Source organism: Dicentrarchus labrax, unplaced genomic scaffold (assembly GCF_905237075.1).
Source record: "Dicentrarchus labrax unplaced genomic scaffold, dlabrax2021, whole genome shotgun sequence".
Taxonomy (NCBI): domain Eukaryota; kingdom Metazoa; phylum Chordata; class Actinopteri; family Moronidae; genus Dicentrarchus; species Dicentrarchus labrax.
In genome coordinates, this window is record NW_026136705.1 from 1062084 (window position 1) to 1080502 (window position 18419).

At 41.7% G+C, this 18419-nt stretch overlaps 1 protein-coding gene across 1 annotated transcript in view; it reads right to left on the reverse strand.

Moving 5' to 3' along the window:
* dachb (dachshund b) overlaps positions 1-12027 on the reverse strand; it is a 93511-nt gene extending 81484 nt beyond the window's left edge. Inside the window, exon 1 of the mRNA XM_051400243.1 lies at positions 11068-12027. Coding sequence (XP_051256203.1) covers positions 11068-11711 — 644 coding nt within the window. The 5' untranslated portion in view covers positions 11712-12027. The remainder of the gene's footprint in view (positions 1-11067) is intronic.
* Positions 12028-18419: the final 6392 nt, after the last annotated feature.

The following is an 18419-nucleotide window of genomic DNA, read 5'->3' on the forward strand; positions in this document are numbered from 1 at the left end:
CCCTTCTTCCTTTTTTCGTCTCTGACACACACACACACACACACACACACACACACACACACACACACACACTTTGACAAGCTGTCACAATAAATAGAGAGATAAGACCAGGTGGAAGAAGAAGGAGAGAGAGCGAGAGAGAGAGAGGGAGGGAGGGAGGGAGGGAGGAGAGAGGGAGGGGTAAATGACAAGAAGATTGAATAAAAGAAGGATGTGAGGGACGGGAAAGAGGGAGGAGGAGGAGGAGGAGGAGGCGAGGACAAGAGAGGAAACAAGGAGAGGAGTGGACCAAAATATGGAAGAGAGGAAGAAAGGAGGACAAGGAAAACAAGAAAAAACGGAGTCTGGTGAAGGAGGAGAGAGGAGAGAAAGGGGGAGAGGAGATGACAAGTAAGGAGAGGAAAGAAGGTGATAAACAGATGGAATTTAATATGGAAAAGGAGGAATGATAGGAGGAGAAGGAGCAGGAAAAAGGTGAGAATGACAAGATTGAATAAAAGGAGGATGAGGAAAAGAGGGAGGAGGAGGCGAGAACGAGAGGAGTGGACCAAAATATGGAAGAGGAGGCTGGTGTATGAGGAGAAAGAGCAGAGATGAAGGGATGAAGGAAAAAAGTGGAGAGGAGGAGATAAAGATAAGCAAAGAAGTAGGAGGAAGAGGAGGAATGGAGAGAATGAAAGTGGAAGATGAGAGGAGAGGATGAACAGATGGAACAAAATATGGAAAAGTAAGGAAGAAAGGAGGAGAAGAAGCAGGAAAAAGGAGAGATGGAGGGTTAAATGACAAGAAATTGAGTAAAAGAAGGATGTGAGAAGGAGGAGGAGGCCAAGGTATGGAGGAGGAAGAAAAAATGAGGAGATGATGAAAAGGAGGAAGATACAAGAGGAAAGAAAGAGGAAAGGATGAGGAGCAGAAAGGACAAGAAAGGAGGAGAAGGATGAAGAGATGAAGGAAGAAGGAAAAAGGGGAGAAGAGGACAAATGGATAAAAAGAGGAAAGAGAAAGGGAGTAAAAAGAGGAGGAAGAGGAGGATATAGAGGAGCAGATCAAACATGAGAGGAGAAGACGAGTAAAGGTAAAGGACGAGGGGAGGAAGTGATGAAATAAAGAGGAGGTGAAAAAGAAAAGAAAGCAAAGAGAGGCGCTCGGAGGGGAAATCAGGGGAGGAAGGAGATTAAACTCCGAGGGGAGGAAGAGATATAAGAGAAGAAAAGGAGGTGAAAGGAGGAGTGGAGATATGACAGAGGGAGGAAGGGAGGGAGGGATGGATGGAGAGATTACCTGGTGAACGGGAGGAAAAGCTGTTGTGACACTCCCTAATGCGATTTCTAAACCAATCTGCTAAGTGCACCGAAGAGACTGTGTGTGTTTAAGTGTGTGTGTTCACGGCATCAAATAATCTTGTTGCAGACAACACCCTCCTCTTCCTCACCTCCCTCCCTCCTCTTCCTCACCTCCCTCCTCTTTCTCACCTCCCTCCCTCCTCTTCCTCACCTCCATCCATCCATCCATCCATCCATCCCTCTGTCACGTCAGGTACGTCCACACGAACTCAGCTACATATAAAAAAAGGGCATCTTTTATTTTTAAGCAAAACAATGAAGGAATTTTCAAAATAAGAGCTGCAGAGTGGATAAACACCAGCAGGTGGTGCTATAAATCAACATGAATGCATTTTTTGGACCGTAACTCTCGCATAGCACATCGCACATTCAAATCTCTTACATCCACGCGTTCCCTGAATCGAGCTGCGTCCAGTGATATAGGCCACGCCCATTTTTGCCTTAAACTGTTTCCCGCCAAATCGCAAAAACCTACTTTTTAAAACTCCTCATAGGCGGTGAGTCCGATCTGCACGAAACTGTGCACGTATGATGTATGGACCCTCGTGATTAAACGTTGAAATAATAATTTTGGTAAGGTAAAAAATGCCCGAGTTATAACTAACTATTTTTGGACAAGCTGCTAACGGTACTACTTTGATCTTTTTATATCACATAAGTAAAATTGCTGTTATTTAAAGGTCAAAAATCATAATTTATGTACAGTTTTACGCTGCATATGTGTAAATATCTTTGATTTTCTCCATATTATCAGTTCATAGAGACCAAATACGTGATTGTTCTCCTTGTAGTTTCTGAGATTTGGCCAATTTCTTATCACATCTTCTCTTATCATCATTTATTTAATGTTTTTTTCCCCTAAAATTGTAGAAAATCCCCTCGAATAAGCAATAAGAAATGTAGGGATTTCCACTATTTTCAGTACACACGTGCAACAGGCTCCTACCTATATATTCCATATAAATAAAAGTAGCACACAACTATTATTAGTGAGACAGCAGCTGAAAACATTCACTTATGGAGACATTCTCTCTGTGAGCTCTTTATTTAAATATCAATACAGTCAATTACACAGTCCACTGCCAACCTCATGTTCATAAAAAACTGAGATATGATCGAGTTCTCAGAGCAGCAGCAGACGTTTAGGAGTTTAGTTTCTCGATTAACTATTTGATCTATTAAAACAAAAGTCCTAAAGATTGGAAGATATTTAGTTTACTATCACATAAGATGAAGAAAAGCTGTAAACAAGCATAAGTTTGGCTTGTTTTTGCTTGAAAAGTGACTTAAAACGACTATTTTAAACAGTTTCCAGTCACTCTTCTGTTAATCTTGTGGACAGTTTCAGCTCTACCGGAGTTACTCTGCGCTTAATGAACATGTTCAGTGAGCTGTTTACGAGCTGCGAGCGAGTCTCTGTGTCGTCCGACGACAGAAACGAAGAAATATGTAAATGGGAACAACTTAATTCTGGCAGAGGAAGCACACAGTCGGTGCCACTGCTGGCCAGATGTTGGCTGCAGTGAACTCTTTTTATTATTTGCAGATTTAAACAAAAAAAAAAAAAAAAATAGTAAGAAGATTTAGCTGTTTTTCCAAAAATTGACATATTTTATACTTTAAGACTCACACTTCCTTTCTTCAACCCCTCTCTCTCTCTGTCACTGTCAATGTCTCTCGCCCAACAACCCTCCTTTCTGGAGATTCTGAAAAAGTTGGAGACTGAAACAGCCTTTGTGAAACATTATCTATTTCCCAACACACACACACACACACATTGACCTGCCTCTCCCCTCTTGCTGTTTTGTTCAGTCCGCACCCTCACACACACACTGTAACACACTGTAACACACACACACACACACACACACACACACACACACACACACACACACACACACACACACACACACAGGGGGAGAGGATCAGTTCTTTTCCGTGGTGACAGAGGGTCATATTTCTTGCTTTGATCTTCACATCTCTCTCCCCCTCGCTCTCTTTTTTTTTCTCTCCCCCGGATGAAAACAGAGAGAGAGAAAGAGAGAGAGAGAGAGAGAGAGAGAGCATCTTTCCTCTGTGTCTCTCACTGGTTGCTGCCTGGTTGGTTGGTTGGTTGGTAAGTGAAGCATGAAACCGCCACCTCTTCCCCCCATGAGACACACAAGCTCACGGTCACCAAAATCGCCGGATGGAAGACGTAATAAAACAAAAAGCTTGTACACAAGGACGAGAGAAACGTGCTCCCTTTACCTCAGAGATACAGAAGCACCGGGCCTCGTTGGTTATTGTCATTGAACATTATCAGAGTTATAATCACAGTCAGTCGTTAATAAAGAACCAGATATTCTGTGTTTGTAATTTGGGGAAGTTTGTTGCCAACGTAGATTCTCCTTCATGCTCAGAAGGGTCTAATGTGGAGGATTAAGTGGCGTCTAACTGAATACAGCTCAGCCTCTTCTCTTCTGGGCTACCGTAGAAACACAGCAGATAAAAACAATAATCATATATTTCTGACAACAGAACCTCCTGAATGTTACACACAATTTATAAACCCAGAAATACCGACTTATATAACTTATATATTAATATATATAATCAATATCAACCAATCAGGGAGAGCGTTTCTGACTCATCATTACGTCACTGATCAATGACAGACTGTGTTTTAGACGCCGTCTGATTCGTCATCGCAAAACAGTCGCACCGCAGCAGCGAGGTGACCTCAGCTCCCCCGCCGGCCAACGCTTTAACCTTTATCAATTAACCAGCAGCACAAAGCGGAGCTGAAACCAGACACACACACGCACGCACACACACACACACACACACACACACACACGGAAACCAGCAACAACAAACACTAACAGAAACAATACACACAAATATCAGCACAGACACACACAGGCGAATATGAACACTACCGCAGACTCTCTAACACACACACACACACACACACACACACACACACAAGATGTAACCTGACCCAGTGTGACAACTGATAGCTCTGTTTGTGCCTGCTAGACAATCTCTCTCTCACTCACACACACACACACACACACACAAACACAATCAGACATACCTCAGCCAGGAGGCAAAACAACTGACCGTGTTGGTGTGTTTTACAAACCACTGTGCTCCATTAAAAGAACTTAATGCCCCATGCAAAAGAATGAAAAACACCAAATTGATGAAAAGGAGTTCACGCTGAGTGTGTGCGGACGTTACTCTGCGAGTGTGTGTGTGTGTGTGTGTGTGTGTGTGTGTGAAGCCGCAATGCTTCACAAAAAAAACAAAACGACTTTGCTCCCCCTGTGTTGCAAACAATACGACCTCCATCATCGGTATGTGTGTGTGTGTGTGTGGGCTCTAACAGCCTGTCGTGATAAGGAGAGCCTAGAATAACACTCCGACATCAGCAACCCTCCCTCCTGTCACTCACTATCGATTCCCCCCCCACACACACACACACACACAGGCACACACACACACACACACTAAACCAAGAAAGCAGAATCCTCCACGGTTTGATAAGAATCATCTGCAGTGTTTTTAAGTAAAAAGGAAATCGTGTTTATCCGAATAAACGACCTGAAATGTGAGAAATTCATCCACCTTTTCAAAAGATCCTACAAAATAAGAGTCTGCAGGATGAGAAAGGAGATGTTTAACCATCTAAAAAAAACAGACATTTTATTTGCTGTTTAAATCAATCTACAGTAAAAACCACAGAGCTGGAGCGTTCATCCTTTTTACAGCAGCAGTCGTTACTTTGCGTTTCGTGTAAAACGTCAGCTGGTTGGTGCAGAAAGAGACGAACAGCTACAAAATAATCAGTAAAATGTCAAAAACTAATATATGTCCATAGTTCAACTAACTTATGGAGTGTTTATACATTTGTTGTTCATGTTCCTAGATTCAGATATCGTCTGAAACACTGTTTTTATTCAATAAAATGTGATATTTGTAAATGTATTTCTTCAATTTATGACTCAATTTCAACACTTTTTTTCAGTTATTATAGTTTCTTGACGTATGTAACCTTTTAGTTTAGACCAGGCAGATTGTAGGCATGCTAATTATTTCAAGATAATCCAAGAAAAGACGTCACAATAAGCATAAAAAATACCAACGTAGGCTCTGGCGGACCATTTCTGTTGAGTTCAAAAGGGTTAAAAGCTTATTGAATCGTCTGAAACCACGTCTCCATCAGCGCAGTCGAGTGTGTGCGGAGGTGAGAAAGTGAACTCTCTTATTTTAACCACAACTACATCCATCACTGTTCATTTGTTCAACCAAGTTCAACACCGTGAATGCCGTAGTCATCCCCCACAAACACTTTTCGCTCCATTCACAGTCAGACGAAGTGAAGGGAACGAACGGTTTCTGTCAACAAATCCCATAAAAAGACCAAAACCAACAATGAACTGATCCTATAACAAGTATTTTAGTGAATCCAAAGTCTGTTATACCTCCTTCCTCTGAGCCACAGAGTTCCATTATTGTCCAAAAACACATCACTGTTGCACTGGGTGACACATATGAGACGATATTATCGCAATAAAACGCACTCAGATCGAAGTTTATCGTAGTGAATTTATTTTATCGAGCGCAAACAAGTAGTCACATCTTTCCAGTAATTCCAAAATCTGAAGCCTGTCACAATCACTGAAGGCTCGGCTGCACAAAAAGGTTAAACAGGAAGATTAAAGTGTCCTATCTGACGTTTATGTGGCATTTTAAGAATTTCAAGTATATATTTTTTAATTATTGTCGCGATAATATCGTGAATCTCAATTATTCTGACCAGGATGATTAAAACACCTGGTGAACACACACACACACACACACAGTATGGATGTATATATGTTTATATGGACCCACATTCATCGTCCTGTTGCCCCAAACACTCACTAAAGCACTGACTCTCAAACTAAAGTACAGCCTTTAGGAGCTACAGTACAAGTTTATTATTAAAACACTATAAAATTGCTTAAATGCAAAGTAATATTTGTTTCCTGCTACAGTCACGTTCATGAACGCACGCATACATCCAGGATTAGTTGAGATAAAATGTGATATAAGACACTTTATTGTATATATTCTTTATATTCTACATTATTTTATTTTCATTTTATTGTGATTTTTACCCTTTTTATGCTCTTTGCACTACATTTCCCCTGCGCGGCTGTGCCATACCTGAGTTTCTCCTACAGGGGATCAATAAAGGAACAAGTAAGTTTTCAGGTGGTGTAAGAAGTTTAAGAAACACAGCATTAAAGCACCAAATGTGGATTAATCCGCCACTGAAAATAGTCCCCAACAAACACCCTATTTACTGCTTTTTGGGTGATGTTTGCTAATAAATGTACGTCTTCACATGAAAATGGGCTTCAATGGGCTTCGGAGAGCTACAGAGGGTAAAAAGGGAACTCTGACATAAAAGAAGCACTTTATTTTATTTCTCCCCTTCAATTTCGCACAATCAACGTTCGTCACGTATCATTTCTTCCAAATGATGCGGGACGAACGAGTTGTAAACTCACCACAGACCACATCTGTAGAAGTCGCTCTTTATTCTTTCTACATGAATTAAGAAGCGAGTTAGAAGCTTGACAAACACGCTGAAAATAAATAAATAAATAAATAAATAAAAAACCCACTTGAGATCTGGGTCTGAACACCAAATCGGTGGGGGAATATTTTAAAAGCCTGCAAGTCACACAGTTGATGTCATCTTCTTTAAATAACTCATATTTAATTTTCCAGCTTTAGCAGGATGTGTGGGAACTCGGTTTCACTCCGTACGACGCGTGTTATTACTCATTTTTGTTGTTTTTGTGTGAAATGGAAAGAGCAGATGCTATATTAGAAACAGAAAACAACATCAAGAGCACAACAAAAACAGAATATACGTTAACATTTACAGAAATATCGACTGAAACCGGATTAGAAATGGATGTAAGTGGTTGTTGATTCCTTTTTTTTTTTAATGGTTACCGAGAAGTATGCAGAAGCCCAGTGGGAGCTTTCTCTCCCCCCCTTTTTTTTGGTGCATTTAATTTTTCCTTTCTTTTCCCAGAGAGTAACATCAAGAGTGAGAGGGTGAGAGAGAGAGAGAGGCATTAGAGGAATGTCAATATGATTGGAGAGAGAGAGGAGTGTGTGTTCGCTGTGCGTTCAACAACAATAGCTCTCCAGCCGTGTTGTTTCATGCGCATTCACATGATCCATTATTGCCCCTGACATGTACCGCTGTGTGCGAGTGTGAGAGGAGACGGGGTGATTGAGACGAGGAGACAGAGGAAAAGAGGTGAAAGACGGGAGGGGGATAAAAAAATAAGAGGAGACAATTAGCCAGAGACAGAAATACACCTCTGATGAAGTGTGTTTATGGAAAAGAAACAGATAAGGGGGGGGAGAGAGAGAGAGAGAGAGAGAGAGAGAGAGAGTGATAGAAAGAGTCAAAAATAGCAGAAGACAAACAGAGAAGGAAAAAGGACTCCGCTCTTTAAAAACAGGGAGAGGGTTGAATGTTTCAAGCTTAATAAACTATAGACTCCTGTGTGTGTGTGTGTGTGTGTGTGTGTGTGTGTGTGTGTGTGTGTGTGTGTGTGTGGTCAGCTAGAGGTCACTCTCCAACAATCTGGTGACTCCACGGCAACACGATACACCGTCAATAATTAGCCGATCCCAAACAACCCTCCACCTTAAGACCGACCGTCCGTCTATCTATCGCCTCCGTCTTTCAGGGCGACACAAAAAAAATAACCGGAGACGCAGACGGCGTTCCCGGCATTCCCCGACTTGTCAAGGAGTTTCCAGAAATAAGTCGGAGCACTTCCATGAACATGTTTCTCCTCCTCCTGTCTGGTTTTGTTGATGTTCTTTCGGAGGATAAAAGCTGCAACAAACATCTCTCAGAATGTTCTTGGACCAAACGTACCTTTTTCACAGCAGCCATATTGATATGAAACAGTAGGGTAAACACAGGTGTTACCAATGACACTTCGGAGTCAGGGTGTACAATGAAACACCTGTGTTTACCCTACTGTTTCATATCCAAATGGCTACTGTGAAAAAGGTCTGTTGAGACTAACCTCCGTGTTCTTTTCCAAGTTTCTGGAAGTATGTTAACAGGTAATAAAGTTGTCAGGGATTGAGTGAGCTGCACTTGACTTGTATGTTTACATTTCATCATTAGCCCCATTGAAAGTACGCCGAATTAGCTTCCTGTTTGCAGTGTACTCATAAACATACAGACAACTATCAACAAATTACTTTTATACAGACGAAAACCTAAAAACATGACGATTCTCAAGCAAGTTCTGCAGCTAGAACAAGCGTCTTTGCTCTGTGGTTTCAGCTACAACTTGTCAGCCCAACTTTTTGGCCTGTATGTTCATATTTCAACAAATTAACACTATTAAAAGTACGCCGAATTATCCATTAACATGTCCCGTTTGCAGTGTACTCATAAACATACAGACAACTAACCACTGGATTACTTTTATACGGAAGGAAACTTAAAAACACGACGGTTCTAAAGCAAGTTCTGCAGCTATAACACACTTTTCCCTGTGATTTCTATGCAGATTTATGGATGTTTAACGAAGACGGACATCGGCGATAATGATAACCGTGAGAAGTGGAAGTCAGAGGGTTTTAAAGTGAGTTAACAGACTCTGCTGCTGCTCCACCGAGTGCTGATCGTGTCAATAAGCGACCAAATCACAATAACAAGCAATCCTGTTGTTTTCAGAAATACGCCGCACACCTGTCTTTCACCTGACGCTGTATCACTACCTCCATCTCTCCCTCTCTCTCGTGAAGTGACTCATTTGTATTCCTCTGTTTGCGTTGCAGCTTCAAGCTTTCGGTTTTACTTTTAAACCCCCAGCGTGCATCTGTGGGTTCCTGATCTTTAAAAGACGCTTTTTAAAAACATCCTAATGCTCCTGGAATTCAACGACAGTGAAGAACGGTGGGAAACATCATAGAAATCGACGCAAAACAATGAGTGAAAATCATGTTTTTCCTTTAACGGCACAACAATAATGAAGCTTACAGGAGGACCGACGTAAACAAACTGACCCTCATCCCAAACAAACGATCTTACTCTGACATCCACTGTGACTGACTGCATGCTGGTGCAGGTACAAACAAAAAGTATGTTCTCTGGTTTCTGGAGGAGCTTTAAAAAGACCTTCCGTATACTCAAACAACAACAAAAAGGTTCACTCGGGCCGTCACACAACATCTGGAACATTCAAACTGAGAGAGTGTTTATTTTTCAGAGGAGTTTCGGGACATCCAAGGTTTTAATTCCATCCGATTGTAGTACTTTATGATGCTAAAGTCGTCAACAAAACTAAATTTCAGTTTGAATTTGTGCTGCACAGATAACAAAACATGAGCTTTTTCATCTAGAAGCAGTGTGTTCAGCCTGTGTACGTTTACTGTATCTGTCCCACATCAAATAAACCATAAATAAAAAAAATAAATAAATAAATAATCACAAGTGCTTCAGCCTTCGTTTGTGCTTTTAAAGCTAGTTTCAAAATGGTGGACGTCACTTTGGGACTTATAATTTGAAAGGTTCGAAGCAGGTGACAGGTAGACGTACAGCAGGTCTGCGCGCGCACACACACACACACACACACACACACACACACATTATAAACGGGCATTAAAGTGTCTGTTTACACACAAACACACATTAAAAAGCTGCATTTCTCCAATAAAAAAACACAGAAAAGCTCTTTCTCTCTCTCACACACACACACACACACACACACACACACACACACACAACACTAAACACACACACACACACACACACACACACACTGAATGGTGAGATATAAAGTAATGGATTATGAGGATGAGGAGCTTTTTCCATAACTAAAGTCAACAGAAGGTTGTTTGCTTTGTGTTTGTTTGCTGTCAGTATTTCACTAAAAACATCAAACTAGTGAAACATGTGTCCAGCCACACACACACACACACACACACACATATAAATACACGCACACACATAAATACACACACGTCCATCAGGCTACAAAGTCGATACAGTAAAAGCATCATTTTCAACACCTAAGCAGAACAGCACTGATAACTGAACAGGAAGTCAATTTCAAGAATAAAAGCATTATGCAAACCAGTCAGTGAGTCTGTAATGAATATCTAAATATCATAAAGTCATATAAATATCCTCTAAAAACTGCCTTTTTCTTAAAAAAAGAAGTCTTGGAGGGTGAAAAACTAACACAATGCAATAAGTTAGCAGCCAAACTGAGGAAAATCTCAGAAATATCAAATAAAAAGCACCCAAATGAGCAATAAGAGTGAATATGTAAAGGAGATTAAATTCTCTTTATGATCACAGTCTGATTCTGTTGTGGTATTAAAGAAAATGTGACCGGATTCAGAAACATTTTCACCAAACATGTTGAGGAAAACAAACAGTATCAGTTGCTGCTGAGTGTCCCAAACAACACCTGAAGGTCTCCGGAGCCTCCAGCAGATATTAAAGAAAGAATAAGGAGAAGAAGCTTCGACAGCAGCCCACTAAAGTCACTTTTATCTCTACAAACGCACCTGAAAGTTATTGAGATAGTCACAGCAGAGCGGACTCCCTCAGTCCAGGTTCCGGACTGTTTTTAAAGACTTTTTTTTAAGGTTGAAATCTTTACAAAAACAAGTATTTAAAGTGTTGACCGACCTGGCGCTGGTGCAGTCCTGGTACAGCGTCTCGAAGTCCTTCCTGGAGATGAGCTTGCAGCGGTTCACGCCGGGCTGGATGGCGCCGAGCCCCCGCAGGACGCGCACCTGCTCCACGGTGCACACCACCGGCGAGATGTCCAGCCTCTTCAGCTTGGTGTAGACGGTGTGCAGCCCGCCCACCAGGTGCTTCAGGAAGAGGTCGAACACCTGCGGCAGGCAGATGAGCTCCTGGCCGTCCACGCTGAAGCTGGCCACCTTCACGCCGTGCACCTCCACCAGCTTGCACTCGCTGCAAAGACCCGGGCTGGAGGAGGTCTGCGCTAAGCCGGGGGAACCGGGGGTCAGGCCGGCGGTGCTCAGCGAGCCGAGCCCGCCGAGAGGTCCCAGAGCGCCGCCGCCGCCGGACACCAGCGGGGCGGAGCCGCCGTTGCCCAAACCGGGCAGGAAAGCGCTGAGCATGCTGCTGGTGAGCCGCGGGGACAGCGAGTGGGGGTGAGAGTGGGAGTTGGTGTGCGCCGGGCTGGAGGTGCCGGTGGAGGCGACGGAGGTGTGGAGCGCGTCCGGGGCCGAGCGGTAGAGCGCGGCCGAAGTTGGGGCGCCCGAGCCCGGCGAGAGGAGCGGAGGGGAGCCGGGGAGCGACATGGAGGAAGAGGAGGAGGAGGAGGAGGTGAAGAAGTGGAGAGAGGCGAAGGCGCACGCACACTCACTCTCTCACTCTCTCTCCTTCTGTCTCTCCCTTTCACACACACTCACTTTTCTTCTTTTTCTGGCTCTTTCCAGTTGGGAAAACACTTCCTCGCGTCTGTTTCTGCCTGTTGTCCTCTCACTTTCTCCTTCTTCCTAATGTTCCTCCTCTCTCTCTCTCTCTCTCTCTCTCTCTCTCTCTATCCACAGTAACGCTCCCGCTCCTGTTATCCGTGCGTGGAAAGCGGACTGTCCGGTCTGTGCGTAAAAGCGACTGGATCAGACTCCAGGTCAGCCCCCCGTCCGGGTCCCGCCTCCTCCCGGCGTGAGTGACAGCCGGCTGGGCCAATCAGAGGAGAGTCCCTGTAGCACTGAGGATGTGATTGGGGATGAAACGAGGGGGAGGAGTTTAGAGTGTGTGTGTGTGTGTGTGTGTGTGTGTGTGTGTGTGTGTGTGTGTGTGGAGGAGGGTATCGGTCAGATCTCTCGTTCTGCTGTTTTATAAACTTTCTCACGAGCTGCTTGATTCGCAAACGGGAAGTTTTTATTTTTCTTCTTTTCCTTTTTTTGGTCAACCCCTACTCTCTCTCTCTCTCTCTCTCTCTCTCCCTCCCTCTGTGTGTGTGTGTGTGTGTGTGTGTGTGTGTGTGTGTGTGTGTGTGCCAGTGGCTCACATGCGAGCTCTGGTGGCGAGACGGACACTTGTTCTTCACACTGACCGCTGATCAGTGAACACATCATCAGATTGTAGGGGGAGACGGGAGGAAAGGAGGGAAGACAAGAGAGGGAGGAAGGAAGGAAGGAAGGAAATGGGGGGGAAATTAAGGGAGGAAGACAAGAAAGGAAGGAAGGAAATAAGAAATAAATGAGGGGAGGACAGAAGAAAATAAGGAAGAAGTAAATGAGGAATACTTTAAAGGGGGGAGGAAGACAGGAAGGAAATAAGAAGTATATGAAAGGAAGGAAGAAGGAAATTAGGAATAAGTAAAAGGAGGAGGACGTAAGGAAATAGGGAAGAAATGAAAGGAAGGAGAGAGGAAGTAGGGGAAAATAAAGGATGAGGACAGGAAACGAAGGAACAAATTAAAGGAAGAAGAGAGGTAAGAGGGATGAATGAAATAAGGGTTGAAAGAAGGAAGGAAGACAGGAAAAGAGGGAGAAAGTAGGTGGAAGGAAGGATGACTGTTGATTTAAATAACAAATAAAGAAAAGAAGGAAGGAAATATGGAAAAAAAAGAAGAAGGAAGGAAGGTAATGGGGAAAAATGAAGGGAGGACAGAAAAGAAAGAAAGAAATTAAGAAATAAATGAAGGGAAGAAGACAGGAAAGAAGGAAAAGGGGAAGAGATTAAAGGAAGGAGAGAGGAAATAGGGGGGGAAAGGAGGAAGACAGGAAACAAAGGAACAAATTAAAGGAAGAAGGGAGGAATGAAATAAGGGTGGAAGGTAGGTGGATGAAAGGATTATTGTTGGGAAATAAAGGGAAAGAAGAGAAAGACAGGAAAGAAGATAATGGGGGAAAATTAAGGGAGGAAGACAGGAAAGAACGAAGAAATGAAAGGAAGAAGAGAGGTTAGGAGGAGGGGAGGAAGGAAATAAGGGTTGAAAGAGGGGAGGAAAGACAGGAAAAGAGGGAGAACGTAAGTGGAAGGAAATAAGAGTGAAAGAAATGAAGGAAAGAAGGAAATGAGAAATAAATAAAGGGAAAGGAAGAAGAGAGGTAAGGAGGGAAGGAGGAAGACGGGACGGAGAGAAAGAGAAAAAAAGAACAAAAAGACACGTGATGCTAATTTCTCTGACAAAAGGAGAAGAAAGATTAAAAGAGAAAGAAGAGAGAGAGAATTAATTACTGCTGTGTGTGTTTGAGCAGTGAAATGGGATCGAGTGATGTGGATTACAGACTGACTGGGTTCCTATAATCCCGTGTAATCTCATTACACCGAGGAACCCTGACTGAAGGAAGGAGGAAAGAGGGAGGAAGTGAGAAAAGAAAGAAAGAAAGAGTTAAAGATTTACATTAAAGCATAAATATCTGATTTAATTCATTTAACAGGATAAAAAAAAAATAATTTACTCAGTGAAGGAAATGTTCAGATACTTAAATAAAAGATTCCTCGCACTCTTAAAGCTCCGGTGTGAAACATTTAGGAGGATCTATTGTCAGAAATATACTAATATAATATAATAATATAATAATGTTATATAATAATATAATATATTTAATATAATATAATGTTCTCAGGTAGTTTTTATTCGTTTATAAATCATCTGAAAATAAGAACTTTGGTGTTTTTGTTCCTTTACGAATTCCGTAACGTCAGCGTACTTTGTCCGATCTCCCTCAAACTTCACACGTTTGATAAGAGTCCCGCCATGAACACGTCTACGTCCTGTGTGCTTGCTGGTCTCTGGTTGGGTGGAGCAGAAACACAACAAGGTTACCTGCGAACACGTGGCCAGCGTTACTTCACCCCACTGCTCAAACACCAGTGTGCGTCGGTCGCTGATAAGCACATTTTTTAACAAATTAGTGCCCAATGTCTTCAGCACAGAGCTTCAACAAGTATTACAAGAACAGTCCAATATAATATAATGAATGAGTACGTTACAACAGAGATATAAAAACAGTGAGATTATGTAAAGGCAGCTAGAGTTTGCAATCATACGTGTAAACACACACAGGACACAGGACCGAGGCTCTGGGGCCGTCACTTACACTTAGTAACACGGTCAAAATTCAATTTTATTTATATTATTTAGCATTTTCACTAAACTTTTCAGAGGCACCTGTCGGCCAAAACACACTGTTATAGGAGGATCCAGAGGTCTTCTTGATTCTAACAATGTACACAGTCTGTCTATATCTTATAATTTCACCCATTTCTGTGAAGAAAACTACATTAAATTGCTATTTTAGGGCCGGGTAAGGACCTGGACACAAGCTATACTCCCAGAGCGTTCACTCTGATGAACATCTAATGCAATCCTGCATTAAAAAAGTGGGCTTATAGGGCGCCCAGGTAGCTCACCTAGTAGAGCTGGAGCCCCATGTACCAAGGATGAGCCAACCTGTGGTCCTTCAGCTGTCCTATTAAAGGCAAAAAGGCCCCAAAAATACTTGAAAAAAACAATAAAATGAAAGAACAATGAGAAGAAAACAGTGAATTTGTCAAAAAAGAAGCCTATTAAGTTTGTATGATTGTTAAAGAAACATAAAAAATGCATAAAACAGACAAGATTGGATAAAAAAATGACCTAAAAATATCAGGATAACTAACCTCTGATGCAATATTGAGTTTACCTGTACTGTTCTTGTTTTAAGTTGAATGTAATATGAAATATGGCTCCACTATTTGTCCTCCATAGAGCAGGAAGTGTAGACAAAAAACAACCTCTACGAGTAAGAGAAATAAAGGGGTCAAGGAGAAAAGGTAACAGGTAAAAAGGTGAGACGGAGTAAGAAAGAGGTGGACGGAATAAGAGAGATAAAAGAGAGAGTCGGAGACACGAGGGCAATAATTTGTCTCTCAGGACTAATAATGATCCGAGTGAAGCCGGACTCCGAGAGAAAGACAGAGAGGGAGACAGAGAGAGATGAGGTCTTAGTGGAGGTGAATATCTCTCAGCGGGGTTATAATGACCGATATGAACTTGGAGTTGGACTTTGGGATGTAGAGAGAGTGAGAGAGAGGAGGAAACAAAGGGGGGAGGAAGAGAAGACTGAACGGGAGAGGAGAGGAGAGGAGAGGAGGAAGACGGATAAAAGTAGGAAAACTTGTCTGTAAGCTGCTCTTCATCACCCCCCCGGAGAGCGAGAGGGAGGAAGAGTCTGATGTCCTGCTACGGGTGACGTCACACTCCTCCGGTGGGGGGGCCAATCAGCAGGAAGTACGGCCGCGTTCGGACCCGTCACGTTAAAGTATGTCACACAGTGGGTGGCGAGCGTTTGATTCACGCTGCGTTCACGTGGATTCAGGCGTCGTGTTAGCGGATGGACGTCCAAACATAGAATATTTGTGCTGTTTCCTCACAGAATCTGAACAACGACACGATAATGATTAATGAATTATATAAAATAATACGCTCTTAATAGTTTTATTTAATATATTTGTTCTGTTCTTTGTAAATAATACAACAATTCTGCGGTTTGTTTGTATCTTTTCATTGTTTTTCTTGGTTTAAATTGATGATTTTACAACGTTTATTTAAGTTTTTGTGCATTCGAGATGCAAGATTATTATTATTATTATTATTATTATTATTATTATTCTATATATATATTATATTAAACTTTATTGTCATTGCACAAGTACAGGTACTAGACAACGAAAGTTAAGCATCTAACCAGAAGTGCAACGCAGTAATGTTTGATGTACAGGGATATATTAAATAAAATAATATTATAGATAAATATATGAATATACTAGCAGATTATGAACAGAATGAGTGAGGTGAAAACACTAACATATATACAGATATTAAGTTAAGATATTTACAGTATGAAGAGATTAGCAGTAGATTATAACGTGCGGATGTAAGTACAAGTATTAAATATATGTTTTTTAAAGCGTTATATGACCCCGAACACCAGAGTTATATAGAGTATGAGTGAGTACACCTTTATCTGTTTCTCAAACAAACTAAATTATTTGTATTTGTATCCAAACTCGGCTTAAACAAGACGTTTCCTCTGATAATACTCAAGTGTTGCATCAAAATGACTTTTAAACTGTTATTTTAATGTAGAATAATGTTGATTTAAACCAGAAAACTGCTGCTTTCTGTAGTTTTTAAGGTTTTAAACTAAAAAAGAAAAAAACCCGTTGTTTGTCGTTGGAGGATTTTAGTTGACATTGGTCTGCGGCCTTTTTATAATTTCCCTTTTTTTTAAAAATGTATTTCACTTTGGGACAAAAACATGAATGAGAAAAGAGCCGCGGGCTGTGTGAGTGTGTGTGCGTGTGTCATTTCAAACTCTTGTCTCACAAACACCTCCGTACAACACACACACACACACACACCCCCACACACACACACACTCTGCTGCTGTATCTGAGCCATCACTAGAGGCCATCAGGATTTATTTAGCTTTTATTTATACAAGCTTAAAGTCAAACCATCCATCTCACACACAGTAGCCCCCAGCTTTCATTACAGTGTGTGTGTGTGTGTGTGTGTGTGTGTGTGAGCAGCAGATGACATTGCGTGCATGTAAGCAAGTTTTGTGTTTGTGATGATATACAGTAATTCTGAGATGACACGTGTGTGTGTGTGTGTCTTTTTTCCCCATCATCCTCGGGGACCTCCAGCGATGATGTTGAGGACGGCGGCTCAAGTTGTGTTTCTTTAATAATCTAATTCAACAACACAATTACCAAGTGTCAAACTGCGGAGCGAGCGGTCGACGGAGTGACGGCGACGCTTCGTTTGTTTTTGTTGTTGTTTTATTTTAAAACAATCATCAGATAAATTACAACCCAGATATCGAATATATAAATCTCCTCTTAAAACAGTTTTATTGATAGTGATGTTTGGTTTCATGGCAACGGAGGACGCTAGACTGTGATTGGTTGAAGGGTTATTAATGTTTGTGCTACAGTTCAAGAATAAACAATGTCTTTATTTGAAAAACTATTGTTAAAAATATTAATAATAAGACTCAACATGTTAGCGCAGGGTGCAGCAACTTCTACAGAAATAAACAATTTAAAAGGAGCTGCTAAACATATTTAATTAAGCCTTAAAATGCCGATTTCACTGATTCCACACCTCAAGGATAAAATACGTAAACAAATCTGTTGACGCATAATTAAATTCTCTATTTTCCGCTGAGATTTTTCTTATTTTTGGATTTGAAATACAGACTAGAAACCTCCACTAGCAACATATGTAGAGGAAAAGCCACCAGGTTACATAAGATGCACGTTTTAGTTGACAAAATGTTTAAAAATATACATATATTCAGTGTAATGGCTACGACAGTGATAAGTGAAGCCACAAGGAGCCGTCAGAAAGGTGCTAAAGAGCCACTTTGGCAGCTATTTGGTCATAAACTAGATTTATTGGACCAATTCAACCTTTGACCACATTAAAAGTTACAGGTTCTGTATGTAACTGTCAGAAAACAGTGACACCTGTGGCCGTTGACTGAACTGCAGTCGGCGTCGGAAAGCGAGCGGCATCCTGGTGACATACACGTATTTTATCTTCACTGTTTACAAATCACACAATCAGCTGGTCAACAAGCTTAGCATAGGCTAACGTAAGGTTAGTTATTGTTCTATTTGGTGTCACTATAAAAGCAGATAAAGAAAAAGTAAATATTGTGTCCAAGGTGTGAAGAACAAGCAGAGTTTTACCTGCTGATGAAGGATCTGTCGCTGTCTCTCTCTCCACTGGAGGTTCCTCTGCAGGCCGTCGCCATTCTCTGCCCACATCTTGGCGCCGGCGGCTACAAGAAGCTGAGCCGTCTCCCCCCTCTCTCTCTCTCTCTCTCTCTCTCTCATCTGCTCTCATCTGAAAAATCAGAAAACATTGAAACTTATTATGAAGACTAAAGTCACAATTGACACAATTTCAGATGAAAGAAACTTACTTTATGTGCAACTCTCAGCTAGAAGAAAGTATAATTTTCTTTGTACCTTCTACCTTCGTTACATAATTTCCG